The 18209-nt window shown below is 40.8% G+C and overlaps 3 protein-coding genes across 3 annotated transcripts; 2 read left to right on the top strand and 1 right to left on the bottom strand.

The window, feature by feature from the left end:
• Positions 1–204: 204 nt before the first annotated feature.
• Positions 205–2062, bottom strand: LOC5573539 (actin cytoskeleton-regulatory complex protein pan1). The gene is made up of 3 exons (XM_021838261.1): positions 1557–2062; positions 1323–1375; positions 205–1154 (listed from the first exon to the last, which is right to left on the bottom strand). Exons 1-3 carry the CDS (start codon positions 1947–1949, stop codon positions 302–304), a joined length of 1299 nt encoding a protein of 432 aa, XP_021693953.1. The 5' UTR covers positions 1950–2062; the 3' UTR covers positions 205–301.
• A 10782-nt stretch (positions 2063–12844) lies between these two features.
• LOC5573538 (glutathione S-transferase 1-1) lies at positions 12845–13760 on the top strand. The gene is made up of 2 exons (XM_001654624.3): positions 12845–13079; positions 13150–13760. The coding sequence occupies exons 1-2, from the start codon at positions 12939–12941 to the stop codon at positions 13675–13677; spliced, it is 669 nt and encodes a 222-aa protein (XP_001654674.2). The 5' UTR covers positions 12845–12938; the 3' UTR covers positions 13678–13760.
• A 117-nt stretch (positions 13761–13877) lies between these two features.
• Positions 13878–15043, top strand: LOC5573540 (glutathione S-transferase 1). The gene is made up of 2 exons (XM_001654625.3): positions 13878–14222; positions 14418–15043. The coding sequence occupies exons 1-2, from the start codon at positions 14082–14084 to the stop codon at positions 15024–15026; spliced, it is 750 nt and encodes a 249-aa protein (XP_001654675.1). The 5' UTR covers positions 13878–14081; the 3' UTR covers positions 15027–15043.
• Positions 15044–18209: the final 3166 nt, after the last annotated feature.

Below are 18209 nucleotides of genomic sequence, written 5' to 3'. Positions count from 1 at the left end.
TTCACAATAAATAAATAAATAAATAAATAAAAATAAGGAAGGCCCCATGCTCTATCATCCAATGTCAGTTTAGATGGACAATTGTTAGACTTCATCTTCGTTTTAGCATAATTGAAGAAATTCATGTTGTTCCCTGAAAGATATGATTCCTAGTCCAGGAATGGAGGTGAAATTATCGTTACGCCAGCAAAGCCTTCAGGAGCCTCTCATTTGAAAAACTTAAATTTATCAAAGATCTCGATACATGCGAATGAAATGCGAATTTGTCACGATATATCCTAAGTCACTTACCCCTAACACCTCACGAAGCATCGTCGTCATCGTCCAGCGCTTGCTCCTTCCACTTGAGGACGTCCTTCTTCGGTGGCAGCCGAAACCGGAACTCGTCCAGGAAATGCGTGTAAACGTTCTCTCCCAAGTTGACCAGCTCCACCGCTAGCGTCTTTTCGTCCGCCTTCCACTGTCGTTCCGGTGCCCCGGCGAACAGTTCCATGCGCAACAGTGCCACCATCGTCGGATTCAGATACCGTTTGATTCCGTTGAAGAGCTGCACCTTGTTCATGTACGGTCCCTTCTCCAGCAGCTTGGATGGCCCTTCCTCAGCGGGGAGCTCGGGCTTAGGAGCAACTGGCGGCGCGGGTGGCGTTGGCACCGGAACGGTTATCACCTTCGGTTCCGGAATGGGTCTGTTCAGGACATCGGTGAGCATTTGTTTCACCTCCGCTATCTGAGCGGACGTTTGATCCAACTTTTCGATATAGGCCGGGTCGGTGATGACCTTGACCGTTGGAACTGCGGGCAAAGGTGGTGCTGCTGCTGCCGCTGCATTGGCTGACTGAACCTGATTCTCGGGAGCAGGAACTTCGGTTGTGACATCCGTCGACGAGGAGGGTGTTGCCACTGATGGAACTTCTTCGGCGGCCACAGGTGCTTCGATCTTTGGCAAGCGTTGGATGGAAACAATCTGCATTTTGGATTTGCCTGATGAATCGTCTGACGAAGGTCTCCGTTTGCGTTTGACCATCACTTTCCGCAGAACGACGGGTGAAGCGGAAGCCGATGGAGTTGCCATGGGCTCATTAGTGTTCCTCGATAGGAGTCGCACTGAGAGCGTATCGGAAGTTTTGTTCAGGATTTTGGGCTGAGGCGGTGGACTTAGGGGCTGTCCATTTATTATGTAAGGGTTTATGGGGGGAGGGGGGGTTTGAGATTTCTTACGCGCCATACAATTTATTTTTAATTTTCATACAAAAAATCTTACCATGGGGAGAGGGGGGGTTGAAAAACCCCGAAAATTGTCTTACGTAATTAATGGATCGCCCCTTACGACCGGCGTTATGTTGAACTCTTCATGCTCCGAATCAACAAACTGAATCTAGAATAAAATATTGAAACATATTTAGACCAACATAAAACGAAAGTTTTTCAAAAAACAAACGAATAAAACGTGATTAATATTCTAAATTTACTATATACTAGCACGGTGCCGAGAATAGATCTCATACCCTATTAAAAATGTTCAATCAAACCGAACATCTCCAACCGCATCCCCTTACCTCCATCCGAGTGGTCTCGGGTTCCATCGGTGCCGCCTCCGCCGTGCCGTTGCTATCCTTCTCCGGTACAATCCATTCTTCCCGTTCGCTGGCCTCATTCGTTTCCACGTTCAGAACGGATCCGTCCTGCAGGATATCCAACGTCGGAACGGCAGTCTTCACCAGGCCTTCCTTGAGATAGTTCATGAACATCCGATTCTCGAAGTGGTCCTGGCAGACGACCTTGTTTTTCAGCTTACTCAGCGGAAGCGTCATGAAGTCGGTCTTGCTTGCGTTCTGGGCCCAAGTTTCCAGCCGCGGCCAGTCCCGAATGGGGAAGTGGAAAAAGTGCATCCCCGGCTTGCTGCTGCTGCTGTTTTCACACTGGCGGAAGGTGCACCGGCAGCCACCCATTGTTTGTTGAATGTCGTATTAAAACACCGTAGATAATTACTATTGTCGTTTTCGTTTTTAGGAACTGGGTCGGTGATCAACACATAAACAAACAAACGTCAAGCAAATTGTAGTTCGGTCGAACCTGAATCGGGTTGGGGTTGAAACTGTGATTCAGAACGGGTTGCGCCAGTTCCAACCTGGGTTCAAAAACGAATTCGACATATATTTCACTAGAATCGCACTATTTTCAACGTAAAAAATCGGTTAGCAAAATAATCACAAAAATCAAGCGTCCGCGGGTTGCGCTTGTTTTGAAGTTTTGACAGTTGTAATAGGGTGACCAGCATCATCAAGCACGAAGTTCGAAAAACGAAAAACAAGAGCAACTTGAAATATGGGCGTAGATTAACGACAACAAAATGTTTGTTTACACGCAAACAAACTTTGTTGTATTATCTACCGAATCCATGGTAGAATTAAGAACTGCACCAACGATTTTCAACCGACTACAAAAATCTGTTAAGTTCACTATAATCTGGTAAAAATCACTGAGCAGTGTAGTAAATGTGACTATGTCCATACCCGACCAACCAGTCTTCATAATTCTTTATAGATCTTTAACCAACGATGGCGATCGCTAACGGTTCAAAACGAATCTACATCGATCGCTATCGAAAATCACTAACTGGTTGACCGGGTAGTAGCCTCGACTACAAAGCATTGTATTTCAATCCGTGACACCCACCGTACAACACATTATGGTGAAAAGTACAATGCCAAACTTGTGAATCGAGAATGTTTCTAGTCATAAATACTACAACTCTGGTTCAATAAACAGAATAAACTTTCTTGTTGACTATGTTATGGTAAAGTTAACAGATTAATGTAGTCGGTTGAAAATCGTTGGTGCAGTTCTTAATTTTACCATGGATTCAGTAGTTTCTATGATGGAATCTGAGGCGGACAGGGCTGGGAGAAATAACCAGGACACGGGTTCTAACAATAACAAACAAGGTTTATTAACAGGAAACGGTCTGTACACTTCGGTGTCTTGATGTGGAATGGGGTTGAAAAAATAGTACGGGCGCTCACGTCAGTAAACCAACGGCTACTACGTTTACACCCCCTCTCGTTGGGACACTCCTAGCTTCTTCCGAAGTTCCTCAAATCGTCCAACGTCCAAGGCAGGTCCGTCACACTCGAGCTCAGATTGGGTACCACTTCTAGTACTGCATTTCGTCCCTCGGTAGTACAAAAGGTACCCAAGCTTGACAGATCGCAGTACACTTTTCACGGCATTCTAGATTACCTTATGAGCCATAAAATTTTGGGCAACTGCAAGGGACATGGAGGTCTTTAATTTGTCTTTGTCCAAGGCCTTTGTGAAGAAGTCAGCTAGTTGGTTAAACCAACTTGGTTTACGCTCGCAATCGGTTCGACTAGCAACTTCCCAGCAGCAACAAGACCTCGCAGAAAATGATGCTTGATGTCTATATGCTTCACTCTCTTGCTCTCCACGTTCTTGGCCATACCGATACATCCACGGTTGTCTTCGAATATGGTCACTGGTTCGATCGTCTTCTCACCTAAATCACCGAGGATTCCGGCCAGCCATACTGCTTCCGATGCTGCAGCACTCAATGCCACATACTCTGCTTCACTTGACGAAGTGGCCACCGTCGTCTGCTTCTTGCTTGACCATACAACCGTCGATCCATACACTTGGAAAACGAATCCGCTAACTGACTTCCGGTCCTCTGTGTCGGTAGCCCAGTCTGCATCCGCGAATCCGATCAGGGGTAGCGCTCGGTCATCTCGGTAAAACGTAAGGCAATGGTCCATCGTTCCTTTTAGGTAACGCACCACTGGTTTGAGTGCGGTCCAGTGCTGCTGTCCGGGTTGGGATTGGAACCTCCCAAGGTACCCGACTGGAAAACAGATGTCCGACCGCGTGGACACCATCACGTACATCAGGCTCCCCAAAAGTTCACGGTACGGTCCGTCAAAGGCTTCGGTTACTTTACGATCGAGCTGCAAACCCTTCTCCATCGGGGTCCTTGTAGGGTTGCACTGCGACATGCCGAACTTCTGGAAGATTTTCTCCAGACTATTTTCTTGAGATAACGTCATCTTTCCGCTTGACCAATCGTACCGTATCTTCATGCCGAGGAAATGGTTTAGCTCCCCACAGTCAGTCATGGCGAACATCCGGGACAGTTCGCGCTTCAGCTCCAAGATCGTCGACAATTTCATGCCCGCAATGAGGAGATCATCAACATACAGTACGACGAACACGGCATCTTCCCCCTTCTCGTCGGTACGGGTGTATAGGCAATAATCGTGCTTGGAACGAACAAAGCCTAATTTCAGGAGCGCTTGGTTAAATTTCTCGTTCCAACATCTAGGGGATTGCTTCAGTCCGTATAACGATTTCATCAGACGGCATACCTTGCCTGGTCGCGCTGGCACGCCGTCTTTACATCCATTTGGTGCCATGGGCCTGGATTCAGTAGTTTCTACAATAAAATTCATTTCAGTGTATCCTGCAGAATTCAATGGTACACTCAAAATAATCCAAACGCCTGGCGGTGCCGAATTCATTCGTTTCCATGGCCACGTAAATAACACGGCACCATGGGGTAAGACACTTTTTAATATTGGTATTAATATCCGTTAATACAGATTAATATATATTATTTTTATGATATCATCGAGTTCCTAGTTACATCTGACAGAAGTATCTTGAATTTAATTCAATGGTGGGGGTTTATAAACAAGAGGCTAGGAATCGTGGATTGTATGTCTTGCGCATTTGACATACCACAGAAGGCATATTGCATCGGAATCGAGTTGCGGAATGGCCCGGAGATCGTAGAAAGATGTGGGGCATTGATGACAATGGAGCTTCACTGAATGTGAAGCATCGTACAAGGTGCCAGTCTCCTTCTAGCCAGACTACCAGATGGATGTTGGCATCAAACAGTGTGGTCTAAGTTGCATCGGACGGATTTTTCATATATTTTGCTCAGACGATCTGACGATAAACACAACTTGTTTTTCACATAAATAATCAATTTGCCTTGGCAACTCCGGCAACAGGCAAACAGCAAAACTCCATGCATACTTGATAATCTTCTCAATATCAATATTAATATCATTAAAAAATATCAATATTTTAATACTGGATCTAGTGTCCTGCCCCATGCACGGCACCGCTCAAACGTCAAATAGTGAACTCGTGCATCGGTCCATTGAAAACTAGCAATTTTCACTAAGCCTGCCTAGATTGTCGTTGGCAAACTGGAGTTATCTTGCAATTTGGAAAACAATTGTATCAAATTTCGTGTTTAGTATCGGTGCCTCCCTCCCAGGTTCGGCCCAATAAGCCAAATTTGGGTAAAATGCATTATTCTTAAGCTTGGGTTTAATGAACTCAATTTTGCGTTGAATCAAACCAAATTTAAGTAAATTTTTCTTATGGCTTCAAAGGCAAAGTACCTAATGGAGGCCTTGGAAATTGAGCCAAATTTGGGTTATCCAGCTTTTTACGCTGGCTTGCTATAAACTTTGAATCACCCTTTTTTGACTTTTGTTGTCCACGCTATAATATTTTTATGGGAACATCAAAGCAAACCTCGCGATGTTGGAATTTTTTTCAAAGTTGTTTGTTTGAAACGTCAAAAAAATATTATCGTTGCAGCAAATGGAAATCATTAAACTATTTTACGAATTTTCCGTTTAATACTTTATGTTTTTATCATTTTAGGACTGTATTTAGCAGACATATACTTTGGATTGGTTCCTGTTGATTCTCGAGATGAATTATATTGGTAACCGTACTACGTGACAAAACAACGATGCCGAAGAAACTGAACTAGCAATTAAATAATTTTATTCGTCCTTTCTCTCAGTCCCTTGAAGGCAAATTACTACCTACATTTAAAGAGTTTATGTGATCGTCTCGCTTGATGAACAGCTCAAGTCCTGACTGCAGCGATTCCGGCCCTCTTTACACTATCGCTGGCGTGGAATGAAATGAAAAAATATTTACTCTTTACCATAGTTTGTCATGTTTTCTACATCTAACACATGGCTTGGAAGCTAATTTCTCAGCAAGCCCGGTGTCCACACAAGGAAATCCTCTTTTACGGTTTCTACGCCTACAACGGCGGAGCGGAACAATCCAGATTCGGTCACTGGTTCACGGGGGGAGAATCACTGCACTGTGGGTTTTCAGTCAGGGAAACGAATCAGACCTTGACGAAGATCTGAATTTGAACATTTCAGACCACACATATATTTTTGAAAAAGTGCATGTAATACGTTAGTCCCTCTCTCTCTACGAAGGCTTACGGGAGGTATCAAAAATCTATCGTCCAAGCCCGTCAGAGTTTCGTTGTGTTTGCTGACTGCGCTTATTAAAATAACTCAATTCAAAGATTATTTACAAAATGCTACTTATTTACCCATTAGTTTGGCTTAAAAACTCATTCCATGTGTATAATTGTGGTATAATGATACCTAAAATAAAAAGAATGAAGTTAAAATAAAATGGAACCGATATTACAATACAAAACAAAACGCCGCTGCAATACAAATTCAGTGAAATTTTTTGACAATTCAATCAACAATCTAAAATTATTGCCTACTAAGACTAAACTATAAAATCGGTTGGTAAGAAATGTCAAAGTCAAATCACCCCTGGTTGTTTTATAGCTAGCGTAAAAAGCTGGATTGGGCTAATAGAGGTAATAAACTATCCAGCTTTTTACGCTAGCATGCCATAAATTTTGAACCACCCCCTTGTGACGTTTCATGTCTACACTATAATTTATTTATAGTTCAATCAAAGCAAGCTTTGTGGTTGAGTTTCAATGTTAACTTTGTATTTATGTCATAAATTTTCACATTTGTGTTCAGGAATTCCAAAAAGGATAATTGTTTTTGATTAACCTAATGTTCTTCATTTCGTTTTAGGTTGATAAGCTTACTAAACTACATAACCTAGGCGTGCTGAAGGAATGACGTGATGCCGATTTGGAAAAAATAAACTTTTCTTGAGATCATTTCACCAAAATACATTGAGCTCCACTCAATAACACAGATGCTTGTAAAATAATTGTTGTGCCAAAATATATCAAAAATCATTCAAATGCTACCATTTAATCATCAAAACCAAGCTGAAGATTAAATTTCATTAGCAGTCACTTTTGTAGTGGCACTATGATTGAAGACTTCTGTTAATTATATAATGTGTGGTGATCGGATTAGCCAATATTTAAATCAACGTTTTATGACCCAATACATATGATAGGTAACATAAATCTGAATGAATTTCGATTCATACGATCGTCTAGGAATATCTAATGCCCTTTATTCAAAGATGTTCAGCGTCGGCAATCTAATGCTTGCTTTGCCAAAAAAGGTGATTCTTTTAAGTCGAGTAAGATCTATTTAATGGTACTTCTTCAAACTTTTTCAAAATTAGGAGAAAATTGATATGCAGAAAAGTGGCTGTATAAAAAAGAAGTGCCGCGAGGGCCACGGCAAGAGCTCATATTTTCCAAGGATTATTATTGGAATTACAATGATTCATCATCAGTTTATTTATTCCTGTAAATGATAACGAGGTCTTCCTTCCATTGTGTACCTAAAATAAAATAAATGAAGCTTAGTTAAATGAAATATAGTTGACGGATAAGTACTTGAATACGAAACATGAATTGGTTGGTGAAAATTTTTGACAGTCGGGTCAACGAGCCTTGAGTCACTGCTTACTAAGAACTAGCTATAAAATCTGTACGCAAAACATGTCAAATTCGAATCACCCCCTAATGTTTTATAGCCAGCGTAAAAAGCTGGATAGAGGAAGAATGCAGGGGGGGTATACGCAACGAGGTGCGCCTACCTTTCATGTTTTGTGGGTGTGTTCGTTTGGCTCACAACGCTGCTAGGCATCCCGCTGTTTGAGTGTTGAAATGCATCAGCATTTGCTGCCTGGCATGGCCCGCGTTTTCGACCTGTGCTATTTGGGCCTTCCCGCGTGAGAGATGATGCTGTTTGGGTCGGCCCGCGTGAGAGATGATTGTTAGGCGAGCTTTGTTTGTAGTTGACAGCCGTACACCCACCCTGGAAGAATGTCGCTGGCGTCGCTGCAGGAACATCTTTTGCTGGTGGAGATAGGCGGGACTATAAATGTCAACGCGAAAAAGTATGCAGTTTGACACTTATATACCCGACATGTTTTTGAGCGAGAACAAAGGGAACAGCAGCGACATTCGTCCTCTATAGTTTTCTATCTATATTATTGGGCTCAACTACTGTTTTGCGTTGAAACAACTCAAATTTGAGTAGATCCGCGTTTCCGTGTAGATTTCATAAGAAAAAATCATAAATTCCCTCAGATTGTTCTCCTGCAATTCGTTCAAAAGTTCCCTCGGAGTTTTTTTTTCAGGGATTAAAGTGAAAATTTCTCCAAAAAATATTCTATTGGCGCATTGAAGGATTACTAATCAAATACTCAAAAGGATTTCTATAATAGTTCTTCTACCATTTTCTCATGGATTTACAGTATTTTTGCAGAGTTTTCTCCAAGAATTATTGCTCGAATTTTAATATATACAGCCAGCTATCCATAACTCGATATTGAAGGGATCATCGAGTTAGGGAGGTATCGAGTTATACAATACAAAACCAGTGCAACTGCGTTCAAAGGAACTATCGAGGTAACTTTTGAATTTGTTTACCGGCATATCGGTCTATTTTGCTCGAAGTAAGAGGGAGCATGGAGAAGAAAGCAATGAATACTAGATGGATAGGTACCGTAAGGGAACGGCGAGATGGATGGATTAGATGTTGAAGAGGGCATACCATATGAAACAGTACTACTTGAAACGTCCCCTATGGGAACGGCTTGGGTGTGTTTTGAGAATGACACTACCAAGACAGCCTTATCGAGGTAACTATAAAAACCAACTTTTAGTGTGGTTCTCTAACTCGATATCGAGATACGAAATATCGAGTAAGTGAGAGTTGACTTTATATTGAAGTATCTCTAGGTATATTCTTAAGCTTCTTTTTTCAATGATTTCTCGTCAAATGGATTGTTATAGAATTCCTTCAGGTTCATCCAAGAATACTTTTAGGAATTCCTTTGGATTGTTTATTTTTTCGCATTAATTGTTATAGAGATCTCCGAAAGACTTTATGGGAGAATCCGTGTAATGTTTGTAGGGCCCAGATAGCCGTAGCGGTAAACGCGCAGCTATTCAGTATGACCATGCTGAGGGTCGTGGGTTCGAATCCCGCTGGTCGAGGATCTTTTCGTAAAGGAAATTTTCTCGATTCCCAGGGCATAGAGTATCTTCGTACCTGCCACACGATATACACATGCAAAAATGGTCAATCGGCTAAGAAAGCTCTCAGTTAATAACTGTGGAAGTGGTCATAAGAACACTAATCTGAGAAGCAGGCAAACATCTCACCCTGATTTATCTACTGATTTAGTCAACAATTCATCATAGAAATGCTCAGAACCCGTCTATAAATCCGTCATGAGTATCCTCGTTTTCTGTTGGCAAAGCTGTTAGATAACTCAGTTAGTTAGATGAAGTTAAGCGATGGTACACAAATTATGTCGCGCTAAATTTCGACTTTTTCGACCTCCCTTCCCCCTTTGTCACGTTTTTTGTATGAGTCCTTCGAAAATTTAGTAAGGCTTGTCACGCTTGGCTTGACCCCCTTGGAGTGTGACGTAATCTGTACATGATCCTTAAAAGTTAGTGAAAACTTTCATGAACTATCTCGGGAATATTTTCAGAGATTTCTTTTTAAACTCTTAATCATACAATTTCTCAGAAAATTCTGCGATAACTCCTCCAGAGATTTCTCTTTGAATTCTTTCAAGCACCTCAGAAAAAATGTTGATGAAAATTATCGAGGAAGGTCTCTAAAAATATTTTTAAAAATGCTTCTTAACTATCTCAAGGGTCTGCCCAATAGTTTTTCAAGATTTCCTCCAAAGAATAAGACAATAGTTAAGTATAATTATCACAACTACTTTCGGGTGTTTCCTCTTGAATTCATTTAGAAATAACACCCACAATGATTTGTGAATATATAACGAATAGTTTATAAGGATTTTTGATAATACATTTATCTTAGGATGCAGCCTTTAATCCAATGCATTTTTTTCTTGGATGACCTTCAGTAATAGTTCAAGATGTTATGTGTAGAGTTATTCCTAGTAAACCTGCTGAGATTCTTTTGAGAATCTTTCATTATTTATTAGCATGAACGCTTAAAGAAATTCTTAATTATTTCAGGCATTTCTACTAGAATTCTATCAGAATGTAAACAAGCAACCACTTCAGACATTTTCAGCGATTTATGTATGAATCATCCTAAATTTCATCAACCATTCCACTAAGTTTTTTTTCCATTGATTTCTGAAGCATTTTTACAGAAACTTCGATTGCCTCACCAAGGATGAAAAACTAATGCAGTACTGATTCGTTTTTGTCAGCCCCTTTTTAGAAAACCTTTTTGTCTTCACAGTTCATCGAATTTTCAACAAATATTGCTAAACTCTTTAAGGGGGCAGGATCCGTCTTTGATTTCGGAATTTTCAAAAGCAGCTTTTTTTCCAAATCAAAATCAAAAACAAAATTAAGAACATTTACAGGAAAAATTGTTCACTGTATTCTGTTCTCCAACCGAAAACAGTGAACACATTTTCATCGAACAATTTTAAGTTTTGAACAGAAAAACTGCTTTTGAAGTTTCAATGATTACGATGACGGAGCGTTGAACGTTAAAGTTGTTATGAATATACATAACACATGGAAGAACACACCTAGATAAATTATTCTCATTTTGAAGGGGACTTAAAAACTTTTTTAAAAAGGAGCTGACAAAATACGGTCATCTATGTATAATAAACCTTAAAATAATCTCCCAATAGTTATTCTGAATTTGATGAGGGATTTTCTAAGAGTTTTCTTTAAAAAAATCACTAATACTAAAGATACCTTCAAGCCCTAGAGCCCTTGAAATTCTTCTGGCAAAAGCACTAATTTGCAGAAATAATGAACATACGAAGTCTATCTTCTTTGTTAAACTGTCTGCTAGTGCACAAAACTAAAATAGAAATCTCACTATGGTTTGATGCTTATTTCGCGAGATTTATACCTTTAAAGTTTTGATTCCGAGCTGTTTCATTTTAAAGCCTGATTTGCTGCTGAAAAGGAATCGTTGAAGAAATATATCTCGCCGATTCCTTGCAGAAATTTTCTACAGTTACTCCCGTTTGAACTGACATTTCTTTTCAACTGCGTAATGAACTAATTTACAATGACGTCACGCTGCTTCTTCCACCGGGAAAAGAAAACCTTTTACTGCGGGCCGTGTTTACAAAAAATGAACGATTTCGTTATGCATTCATCCACTTCATGTTCATCCGGTGAACATTCGTTGTCCGGATGTTGGTCCGGATGTCATTTAATGTAAACATTGCCCGCATTTAGAACAGAAAAGAAAAAGAAAGTCGAGGATAAAAGAAGACCGTGGATAAGTCCATGCAGGCTATCGATATCGATGGGTACACCATCTTCTATGGTGACAGAGGGCTCGATTGGCTTGTCAGATGGATCGGGCCCGGGACATCCTGTCTACTGCAAATCGCTGCACTTGATATAGGACATGTCCATAGGCTGGCGTAATGTGATCAGCTTGATCGCATTCTTGATCGATTACTTGCAGGAATTTCCCATGTATCAAGATAGGTCGGGAAATTATTTGTCAGCAGCGAATTAGACTTAAGAGTTTAAGGGGTCTTTAAATTTTTGAATCATTTTGTGGATTACTGGCGAAAAGAGAAAATAAAATTTCTTGAAATTCCTAGAGACACAAGGACACACTTCCGAAATATATTCTTTGGAAATTCATAGAACAATGTTTGCTTGGAGCATTCGTAGTAAAATTTCTTGACGTATTGTACAAAAATGGGGTCACGGAAAAGCAAATATACCCATAGTTTGAGTTTCATCCAAGAGGTGTGACAAAATCTCAGGAACCGGAATGTTTTTGTTGGATTTAAACCAATGGAAAACATTTAGAAACCATTTAAAAAAAGTTCAGAATTCTTTCAAGAATCATAGGAGAAATCTCTCGAAGAGTTCCTGTAAGTGCCAATTAATTATTTTTTTAATCTAGGAATTTAAGAAAAAAAGTGTTTCAAATGTCTTTCAAATTTTGGAATGTCTCCACAATATTTCCCTGCAGCTTGCGCTTCTTTCTCCGGAAAACAGAGTTGCTGAATATAGCCTCTAGAATCGACGTTGTGCAGCGAACAGCCGTCTCGAGGCGAACAGCCGTCGAATATCTGCTCTAACTGTGCGTAGAATGCCTTGTTCTGGGCATTAGATCTTCCTTACTACTGTATCTTTGGTATCTTTAGTAGAAGGTACCCCCTTTTTCATTCCTTCTATCCAGTCCAAAAATATTTCTGCAGCTCTACGATATCGAGGATATGGGGATGTAATTCGTCCTTGATCCATGTTCCATGTTCTAAGTTTACTTTTCTCTTCTAGTAACGTTTGGAAAGCATCTATCTTCAGCTTGGAGACCTTCGACGTTGGATTTATTATAACTTCGGATTTGGATTTATTGTCCTCAAGCAGTAGTAGTAGCTTTCGCCTATAGCCTGACTCCAATGGTTCGTATCCACGTCGCTCATAAATATGTCGAAACAAATGAAACAAATTGGAAAGCAATAAATGCTACATCACCTGGATCATCAATCCATCCTCACATTATTACCAAACGTATTCACTATCTGATGTATCACATTTTACCCACTGAGAAGTTTCGAAACACGGCACGTAATCTTATCGCAATCGTTGACTCGTTTGCAAGCGCTGTAACCGCTGCGGCCTCAGTCAAGTAGTGATTGGGTTCGCAAGCGGACAGACCGAAATTCCTCGAAATTAGGCTGCTATTCAATCGAAGATGGCCCTGAATCTGTACTATATGCCGCTTTCGGCACCCTGTCAATCGATTCGCCTACTGGCGAAAGCCATGAATCTGCACATAAACCTGACCTACTTGGATCTCATGAAGGGCGAGCACATGAAGCCGGAGTTCCTGAAGGTGAGTGTTTCGGTCGATTGGTTGACACCTAGTGATCCTCGCCATTCCCTAATGCGATCGTCTGTTATAGATAAACCCGCAACACGTCATCCCAACGCTGGTGGACAACGATTTCGTCCTGTGGGAGTCGCGTGCCATATTGATCTATCTGGTCGAGAAATACGGCAAAAACGATAAGTTCTACCCGCGTGACCCGAAGAAGCGAGCCGTTGTCAATCAGCGGTTGTACTTCGATATGGGCACGCTGTATGCTCGATTCGCCGAATACTATTACCCGGCTATATTCGAAAACAAGAATTTCGACGAAGAAAAGTTCAAGAAATTGGAAGAGGCCTTCGAGTTTCTGGAAGTTTACCTCGGAAAGACCACGTACGTTGCCGGGGATAAGCTGACCGTGGCGGATTTCTGCATTTTGGCTACGATCACCACGATGAAGGTGGCAGCGGAGATCGATTTCTCCAAGTATCCCAGCATCGAACGTTGGTATGCCCAACTCAGCGAAGAAGTGTCCGGCCATGATGAAGTGTGCGTCCAAGGAGCTCAGGAGATGAAACCATTCTTCGAAGCTGCGCGAAAGGCGGCTGCCGAGGAGCAATAGATCGTAACCGATGTATATTTATAAATTGAAATAAAATAACCCCCGTGTAAGGTTTTTTCGTGATAAGATAACACAGAGCCGTACGATTGTGTTTTCAATTTACCTGTTCGTATTAGAAGGGGTCTTGCGACTGACAGATGTGGTTAGGTTCTGAATATTTTTATCACTATCGAAAAAAAGCTGATTACCATCGCTGAAGTTCGGGTAATCGCAGTCGAGTCGCTGCCGTCAGAAATAAGAAAAAAACTTCCATCGTTGTTATCGCGCGCGTTTCCATGTGGCCGAAGCGAACGTAATGTGGATTGTCACGGCGAAAATATTTACTCTCGTCAGTTCAATCGTAGCTGTTTGTGAAAGCGAAAGTCGGTCTGGTGCTCCGTCGGTTGCAACCGTAGTTGTTCAGGATGCCGCTGGATCTGTACTGCCACATTGTGGCACCGTTCTGTCGCTCCGTTATCCTGTTGGCCGATGCCCTTGAAGTGGAACTGAATTTCATCGAAGTAAACGTGTTGAAGAAGGAACAATTCAAGCCAGAATTCATAGCGGTGAGTTTACAGTTTTGCACGATCAAGCCCCTGATCGTAGCATGCCATTTGCGAGACAACAATGACGCGTGGTAGTTGAGAGAGATGAGTCACAATCGGGTTGCTGTGATTGTTTGGTTTGTTGAGTCTCTCCCAAGAAGCGCGAATGTGTGATTTGTTTGTTTCTCAACTGATGTCGACTTTTAATGTCCGCAGATGAATCCTCAGCACTGTATTCCGACGCTGGTGGATGGTGACGTCGTAGTGTGGGAATCAAATGCGATACTGATTTACCTAGCTGAGAAATACGGCAAAGTAAGCAAACGGTTCTACCCAACGGACATTGCAGAACGCGCCAAAGTAAATCGAATATTATTCTTCCAATTGGGGACATTGCACCGAGCGCTGTCCACCTACTACTACCCAATTCTGGCTGGGCTCGGCGAAGGAAAGCCGGAAGACTTCCGAAAGATACAGGATGCGGTTGGTGTGATGGACAAACTCCTCGATGGAAACAAATGGCTTGCGGGAGAAGACCTATCGATAGCGGATTTTAGTGTGGTTATAAGCGTTGCCTCCCTCGAAGGGGTAATCAAATTCGATCTGACTGTGTACAAAAACGTGTACCGTTGGTATCAGCAGTGCAAGAAAGAGTTTCGAAAATTCGAAGAACTCACACAGGAAGCCAATGACAAATCCCAGGAAATGATTGCAGCCTTACGTCAGTATAAGTTGGAGGAAATAAATTCCGCTAAAGAGCCGTGCTGTAGTGCACCACCGGGAGCGAAAACTCCCCCGAAGCCACCCTGCCCGGACTCATCTTGACCAAAACGAGTGATTGTGTGCGTACGTGTGATTTATGTCGGTATGTGCTGAAAGAAATTCCCTGGCGCGACGAGGTGGACCGACCCTGAAACCATGTGAGCGGGTTGCATTAGCAAAACGGTTATCAGCTGAGAGGAGTCGTTATCACACTGCCTACTGCGTTCCAGTTCGTAGTTCCCTTTTTCCGCACAGTCATTGCGAGGTTGTTGATATACTGGCGAAGCCGGCCTGCTATGTTTAGCTCCAGTGCATTCAGGGAACGTACGTTTATTGAACATCATATGTGGCTAATTTGTTGCGAATGGCTATTTTTGTTGGGATTTCGAGTGGATCGTTTGATAAATCCATTTGTGCAAATAATGCTCCATATTTACTTACATTAAACTATCAGTACATACACATTTTGACGTTGATCGAAGCACAATATGGTTAATTTATATAAACGCGAGTAGCTTTCAAGCTCAAATATTTGATAGGTGGTATGTTGAATGCCGTTAAGCACAAAACATAGAAGTGTAATCGAAATCAACGTCAAGAATCGTGTTTATTTCTTACTGATAGAGCAAACATTATAATGCAATTTGTAGTTCGTGAGAGTAGTTTGTCTTAGATTAGCAGTTAGTGAAGTTTTAAATGTGATAGATTGTATATTTCTGTGTAAAATAATTAAAGTTTTTAAAGCATGTTTCGTACGATGATTGGAGATTAATGATATTTCAGTAATAAAAAAAATCACATGGTGACAGCCTAAAAGTTTTAACAGATGCTTAAAAATAGTTTCCACAAACCTGTAGGTGAATTCCGGCGCACATTTTCTTCCATAATACACTAGCAAATTCTCTTTTTTTCGAAGAAAATACGCGCCGGAATTCGCCTACTGATCAAGAATTTAATAGTTATAAGTTCAATTATTTTCAAAGCTGCCTATAGGTACTCACCCAAATCTCGTGGCTTTCTTGAAGTTCAATCTAAAAAAATCTTCTTCTTTCTGGCATTGCATCCCAATTGAGACAGAGCCTGCTTCACAACTTTGTGTTCTTATCAGCACTTTCACAGTTATTATCTGAGTGTTTTCTTTGCCATTTGACCATTTTTGCATGTGTATATCGTGTGGCTAGCATGATACTCTATGCTCTGATAAGTCGAGAAAATTTACAACCTGAAAAGATCCTCGATTGGTGGGATTCGAACCCACGACCCTCAGCTTGGTCTTGCTGATTTTTTTCTGTGTACGTCGTTAGACTGTCTTTGAGCAATTCTCGTTGAAACCAGGCCACCATCGTTAGAATTCCAATTTTATGTCACTGATCGCTAGTATATGCTAAAACTAAAACTCGGTTTTCTAAAATTGGTGGACCCCTCGTACGCCAGCTAGCTGAACAGTTTGCGAAAAAGCCCCTTTTTAATTTAGGTATCTCTTCACGTGATATGTCTCACATGTCCCTTGGAACACATAGCAAACTCAATGATATCGTTTAGAGGAAGAATATAGCTTCCATCTGAAACTAAACAAATTTTGACGGCCATTTTAAATTTGGCCGCCATCTTGAATTTTGTTAGAAAAACCGTTTTTTCACCATCAGCGCACCACTCGTTTAGAATTCTGAGGTCACCATCGGTAAGCTGAGAAAAACTGAGTAAGATAGGCTACACAAATTAGGCGAACAATGGTTTTTACCCTATGAAATGGACGATTTTCTAAATCGTGTTCTACGATTTTGAGGTATATGGCGAATGCAATCAATGAAAACATCATTTTTTGTACAACAAAGAAACATGTTTTTAATCGTCGGTGTTCCTTCGAGTCGAGTGAAGAATAAGAGCATTAATTTAAGTGAAAAAATCTGGCGGCCATCTGTTCCAGTAAGGACGTAACGTCAGGAAAATTAGAACAAGAATAGTAAGCGATACGGTAGCCTTAAAATTCAGTATATAGCCAACAAGGTAAAAAAAACTCATTCTACTACTTAGAATCAAGATGTCGTCAAAATCTAAGATGGTCGCTAATTTTTTTCTTATTCTTCACTCGACTCGAATGAAACACCGACGATTGAAAACATGTTCTCGAAGGAAACACCGACGATTGAAAACATGTTCTCGAAGGAAACACCGACGATTGAAAACATGTTCTTTGTTTTCATTAATTGCACTCGCCATATCTGTCAAAATCGTAGAACATGATTTAGAAAGGCGTTCATTTCGTAGGGTAAATACCATTGCTCCCTTAGTTTTGTAGCCTATCTACTCAGTTTTACAATAACCAAAAACATTTAGTATAATGAAATACATTTCACGAACAATTTCTCGAAACTGAAAACAATTCCCGAAAACTTATTCAAACAGGCTCAAGTCAGAAAAGTTAACAAACTTTCTTTATCAATCCTACGTGTTTTGCAGACGAAATTCTACACGTTCCTCTCTAAATCAACTCGATTTTTCACTTTAGGAACGCTTAATTTCGCATTTACCAAACGGCGTAAGTAAGATTTTAATCAAAGAACGTTAACATTTGGAAAAGGGTTATTAGAGCCCTTGGAAATTTGGCAAGGTAGTCCTAATAGGGTAATAGACTTTATAAAACGAGTTGTGCCCAGTTGGGACAGTGTGACACATCAACCGATGTCTATCACATCTCAATTGTGAAAGGATATTTGATGAGCACCAAATAAAACATGGGTCATACCACAATATTCCTAAATAATGGAAGCAGTGGTTTAAAGGCTCTACAGATTAGGGAAAAAAAAGTAAGATTTTCAACTTTCGCCATCTAACTGTAACTTTTGCCGCTCCGTTGTATGGAGAGACAAAAAGTGACTTAACCACGAATCAAAACAAAACACTACTTGAGTCGATCGTACACTGGTGCATAAACGTCGTAAGTAACTGAATGAAACGGCTTATAATTTTGTCTTATTTTTTTTGTGGGAAACGATAGGATCTACCTAGTGTTTTAACGCGTGCCGATTGCATGTAAAATTTAAATGTTAAAAAGGGGATTCATTTTAAAACAGTTTTATAAGACATGTTGCGATTCTTCCTAAAACCGTATGAAAGTTACTTACGTCGTAATCTAGGATTTTAGAAAAAAAAATTGGTGCCGGTTGAGCATAAAGGCTATTACGCCTACCAAATATTTTTTCGTAAAGAGTTTTCATTTTGCAGAATTTAGATGTTGTAGTAAAT

Source organism: Aedes aegypti, chromosome 1 (assembly GCF_002204515.2).
Source record: "Aedes aegypti strain LVP_AGWG chromosome 1, AaegL5.0 Primary Assembly, whole genome shotgun sequence".
Lineage (NCBI taxonomy): Eukaryota > Metazoa > Arthropoda > Insecta > Diptera > Culicidae > Aedes > Aedes aegypti.
Note: the sequence above shows the minus strand (reverse complement) of the source record. Positions and strands in the feature narration are given on the sequence as shown.